Below are 4,949 nucleotides of genomic sequence, written 5' to 3'. Positions count from 1 at the left end.
GCCCAACCCATGCCGGCGTACACAAGGCCGAACTTGTGGCCCTTAAGTTGATACTCTTGACGTTGGGCAGACGGAAATCCCCCTTGAGCTCGGGGCAGAGGAACGGGGCGATAAAGCCGCCGCTGGCCGCGTCCACGTGCAGTGGGATGTTCCATCCGTTGCGCTCGTTCTCTTCTACCAGCATGTCGTGGATGGCCTTAACGTCTTCGTACTCGCCGTTGAATGTGCTGCCCAGAATGGCACTAACACCGATGGTGTTCTCGTCAAGCAAGGCTTTAGCGCGATCGGCTGTAAGCACAAGGCAGTCCGGGGACACGTCGGCCTCGCGGATCTCGATCTCGAAGTACTTGCACATCTTGTGCCAGCACACCTGCACATTAGAGCCGAAGACCATGTTCGGCTTGTCGTAAGGCAAGCCAGCGGCGATACGGCGGTCCTTCCACTTGCGCTTCAAGGCCAAACCAGCCAGCATGATAGCCTCCGAGGAGCCGATGCAGCCCGTGCCTGTTGCCTTTTGGCCGGGTTCCAGCGGCGCGTGGTATAGATTGGCCAACATGGTCACGCAGCGGTTGTGGATCTCGGCCGTCTGCGGATACTGATCCAGATCGATGTAGTTCTTGCGCAGACCCTCAACCATGAGGTCCTCGGCCTCAGGCTCCATGTACGTGGTCACGAAGGACGCGAGGTTCATCTTGGGGTTGCCGTCGAGCGCCAATTCATCCTTGATGAGCTGGTGCGCCACGCGTGCGGGCACCGAATGCTTCGGGAACACGTCCGCCGGCAGACTGGCGCACATGAGCGGGTGGCCGTACACTGCCTCCGTGTCGGGCTTCAAGTCGCGGGCGTCGCCGGAATATTTGCGCGTGCTCACTTGCATTGTGAAGGGGAAAGGATGACTTGGGCTGGATCCAGCGAATTCGAATGTGAGACGGTGGTGGCTGCGTGCGATCTTTTCACCTTCAACCAACTGCGTCAGTATCGTACTTAGCAAGAGGCTTACATTTCTCAAGTGATGTGATGGCAAAATCACCGAGGTTCATTAAAATCATGATGCAAATTAGTGCTAAAATACAGACTGGCAGTAATAAACTGAAGGATAACAGGACGGATGGCGGCGGCGTAGCTGAAAAATGAGCGTCATCATGACGCGTCAGCTGAGTGACAAGCTAAAAGGAGCACCGAGGATCAAGACCGACGTACAAAAATGCACAAAATCCATTCTATTGCTCCAAGGCGCAACCAGCTGCCGCTTAACATGAGGCGTCGGCTCTCTACTTGCTGCTTGCATTCCTGATTTTTTCCTGCACCTCGTCCTGCAACAAGAAAAGCACACACACATAACATGGGTTAGCACATACGCTGGCTACGAGTAGACACGCCTTCGAGGCGCAATCAAGTAATAATACCTGCAAGCGTGTGAAGAACTCCTTCGAGTTGGAGAACTGCTTGGACGAGCCCTCGATCTGCTTGCCCGTGGTGATGTTTTTGGCGCCGGCGATGCTCTCGAGCATCTTTTTTTTCTCGTACTTGTTGCCCAGACCGGGGTTGAGTTTGGCCACCAGGCGCTCGTCGAACTCGCGCTGGCGGTTCTCCTTCCTCCGTGCGTGTTTCTTGGCGTTGCGCAACGCCTTGCGCTCCGTCTGAGTCATTTCCTCCTTGGACTGCAACACGGCCTCGCCGCGCTTACGCTTCTTCTCGTACACTTCCTCGGGTGCCTTCAAGTTCGCGTCGCTTACACTGATAGGCACCACCTCTTCCATTGCTATAGCAGGCACAGCAGGCTTGACGTGCAGCTCCTTGACGGCCGGCTTGGGTGTGAAGTGGTAGTTGGACAGCGCGTCGAGCTTCCAGCACAAGCTCTTGAACATGACTTCGATCTCTTCTTGGTCCTGTTTAGACTCGTCGTCAGCCTCAAAGCCCATGGCTGTCTTCATATACTCCTTCTCGTAAATCTCACCCAGTCCCTCCTTCGATTTCTCCATTGACACTTCTTCCAGCTTGTTCTTCTTGTCCTCTTCGTTGCCAGCAAACTTACGGATCACATCGTCATAGTCGTCTTCCAAGATACGCTTCTTAATCATCTCTTCAAGAGCGATGGACACCTCCTCCGTGATCACAGGGGCAGCCTTCACTGGTCTGTCGTAGTCCAGCACCGCTTCTAGCAAGCTATTCTCTGGACGCGCAGCAGAGCGCACCTCACCCTTCAGAAGCCACGGCTTCTCGCTGATAGCCTCCTGCTCCAGATCCTTAATCTCCTTCTGAAGACGATGACGCTGACGTTGGTGCGACGACATGATGCCGCGTTCAGCCAGCTCCTCATCGTCGACATTCTCTTCCTCGTCAGGCTTCGAGCGGTTGATAGTAGGGTACTCCTCCTCGTCGTGGTCGCCTTCCTGCATGTCAACGTCGTTGAGCTCTTCCTCCTCTTCGTCGCCCTCTTCACCGCCTTCTTCCTCCTCATCGAAAAAGTCGTCGTACTTCATCTCCTCTGCAGTCTCAGCGTCCGAATCCTCGTCCATCTCCGATTCATCGTCATCTTCTTCATCATTCTCATCATTTTCGTCCTCGTCACCGTCCATATCTTCATCATCGTCCTCCTCTTCCTCTTCAGCCGCCTTGTCCATCTCGTCCCAGTCGAAAAAACCGTCTTCCGCGACATCGCGAGCTTTCTTAGCTTTCTTTTTTTTGCTCTTCTTAGCTGCCGTCTCCTCCTCGTCCGAGTCGGCAGTGTCATCGTCTGAGTTCTCGTCGTCGTCACTGTCTTTCTCGTCGCCGTCAGCGTCACTGCCCTCCCGCTCCTCCTCTAGTTCTTCCTGTTCTTCTTCTTCCTCACTCTCTTCCTGCTTTTCCGATGGAAATAGCAGAATGTTGTCCGGGTTCTTGTCGAATGTGCGAATGCGCTGCGTCATCTCGGTCACCAACGGGCCGTTCAATAGACGGAGCTGCTCCCAGACTTGGTCAGCGTCAAAGCCGTCCACATAGAGCTCCTCCAGCGGAGCTGCACCGCCGCTTTTGCTCTGGTATTTCGACGTTCGGTCGTATGCATGCTTGGCAAACGCCTTAATCTCTTTGGCAACCTCTTCCGACGGTGTGAAAAACACCTGCACAGGTCCATTCGCAATATTTTCAGCATCATAGGCACCGCTATACAAGCAAACAGCACAACAAAAAGGACACCCACCTCAGGCTTCTGCACCACCTTCTCGCGGAAGCTGGCAATCACAGATGCGTCCATGGCGGTCTCTCCAGTCTGCTACGTCCAATAGAGTTGCTACCCTTTCGTGATCCAGTCAAAAACTGAGGCTATTATAGGGGTGTCCTATGGTACGCCAGCTGATGATTTGTGTACATCACATAATTGTGAAAGGACAAAAACAAATATTGCAGCAATTATTTAAAAAAACTGAGGTGGACGTCAAGATGGACAATTTACTGAACCGGTAGTGAACTACTACGCGCGCAACACTCACCAGTCCATGCATTTATACAAAAGAATCACGTTTCCATATGCCAGATGCAGCTGCTCGAACCTTTCCTAGCCCCTCACTGCCCTTCACTTTAGTTGGCTTTTCGTGGCTTCTTCTTAGTCTTGGCCTCGTCCTCGTCACTCGATAATCCGTTGCGCGGTATTTCGGCCCAGCCACCAGGCGGTAAATCTTCAGCCTTACGTGCATGGCGCTTGATGAACTTGTTCATAGAGAACATGGTGAACGAGTCCCGTTGAAATACTTGCTTCATCCTATCGTCCAGCAGAATCGAGCGCTTGTCATCCGGATCCTGCAAATTATGTTCATGGATGTACGCCCATAATGCTTTCACGATCTGGGGCCGTGCCATGCGGTCGCTACCCGTGAGCGAGGCCAGCTCGGGCGACAGCGACAGCTCCACATTGAATCCTGTCTTCTTCTTCTTGCCGTCATCGTCTCCATCATCTGTCGAGGCCGCTTTCTTCTTCTTCTTGGCCGGTTTCTTCTTCGCAGCCTTCGCTTCTGTGTCCTCGTCGCTTGACACGCCGTCTCGAGGGATCTGACTCCATCCTCCAGGCGGCAAGTCGTCAGGCTTGCGCACATGACGCTTGACGAACTTGTTCATGCTGAACATAGTGAACGAGTCTCGTTGAAACACACCACGCAGTGTGTCGTCCAACAGAATATTTTTCTTGTTGTTCGGGTCCTGCAAGTCGTGCTCGCGGATATAGGCCCAGAGCGCCTTGACGACTTGCGGCCGAGCCATTGTCTCGGCTCCGACAACCTGTGCGAGCTCCGGGGACAAGCTCAGCTGCGCGTTGAAACCTCGCCCTCCAGTTTTCTTGCCGTCCTCTCCTTCTGTCTTCCGTTTGCGTTTCTTAGGCGTCGCCTTCTTCTTGACAGCCGTCTTTTTGCGGGGTATGCGCTCCTCCAGCTCGTCATCAGCGTCAACATCGTCCTCGCTCGGTTCAGGCTCCTCTTCTTCCTCTTCCTCGTCAACCTGTTGCTGCTCGATGACCTCCAGGATCGTGGCGTTAATCACGTCCTTGTAGCTCGAAAGGTCCGTGTGGAACTGCGCCTCCAGCTGCTTGCGGATCATACGACGCGAAAGTTGCTCCAGGTCCGCGTCCTTGAGGATGTGGCGGATAGCTTCCGTGAGCTGAGTCACGTCCACGGCGGGCGCCATGGGCTCCTGGCCGAGCCCAGACAGGTCCAGTCCGAGACCCATGCCATCGCTCATGGTTGAGGTCTCCACTAAGGGAATATATGGATGTTTGTATGCTCTCACCTCATTCGACCTTGCTCTTAAGTCGCAACTAAATGGACAGCAGTTGCAATTTAAGAGGAGAACCATTTCTCTTGTGCAGCTGTAGCCATATGTCGTGAGTGTGGGCGAGTGCACTTGCAGAGTGGGATGATGCATTTGTGATATACTCTTTCTGCCGCAGTTGCGACGTGCTCTAAGGACTATGGTCGTACAGC

At 53.8% G+C, this 4,949-nt stretch overlaps 4 protein-coding genes across 4 annotated transcripts in view; all 4 read right to left on the bottom strand.

The window, feature by feature from the left end:
* PITG_02594 (glutamate decarboxylase) overlaps positions 1-914 on the bottom strand; it is a gene marked incomplete at both ends in the record, with an annotated part of 1,660 nt that extends 746 nt beyond the window's left edge. The window contains one exon of the mRNA XM_002907464.1: positions 34-914. Coding sequence (XP_002907510.1) covers positions 34-877 — 844 coding nt within the window. The remainder of the gene's footprint in view (positions 1-33) is intronic.
* Positions 915-1,271: 357 nt separating this feature from the next.
* PITG_02593 (U3 small nucleolar ribonucleoprotein, putative) lies at positions 1,272-2,399 on the bottom strand (the record flags this gene model as incomplete). Its single annotated transcript, XM_002907463.1, has 2 exons — positions 1,272-1,313; positions 1,407-2,399. The coding sequence occupies 2 exons, from the start codon at positions 2,397-2,399 to the stop codon at positions 1,272-1,274; spliced, it is 1,035 nt and encodes a 344-aa protein (XP_002907509.1).
* Positions 2,400-2,670: 271 nt separating this feature from the next.
* Positions 2,671-3,235, bottom strand: PITG_02592 (uncharacterized protein; the record flags this gene model as incomplete). The annotated part of the gene is made up of 3 exons (XM_002907462.1): positions 2,671-2,693; positions 2,834-3,101; positions 3,182-3,235. The coding sequence occupies 3 exons, from the start codon at positions 3,233-3,235 to the stop codon at positions 2,671-2,673; spliced, it is 345 nt and encodes a 114-aa protein (XP_002907508.1).
* A 323-nt stretch (positions 3,236-3,558) lies between these two features.
* PITG_02591 (uncharacterized protein) lies at positions 3,559-4,727 on the bottom strand (the record flags this gene model as incomplete). The annotated part of the gene is made up of 1 exon (XM_002907461.1): positions 3,559-4,727. One exon carries the CDS (start codon positions 4,705-4,707, stop codon positions 3,559-3,561), a length of 1,149 nt encoding a protein of 382 aa, XP_002907507.1.
* Between the last annotated feature and the right edge of the window lie 222 nt (positions 4,728-4,949).

Source organism: Phytophthora infestans, genomic scaffold, assembly GCF_000142945.1.
Source record: "Phytophthora infestans T30-4 supercont1.3 genomic scaffold, whole genome shotgun sequence".
Taxonomy (NCBI): Eukaryota; Oomycota; class Peronosporomycetes; order Peronosporales; family Peronosporaceae; genus Phytophthora; species Phytophthora infestans.
This window is presented reverse-complemented; position numbering and strand designations above follow the sequence as displayed.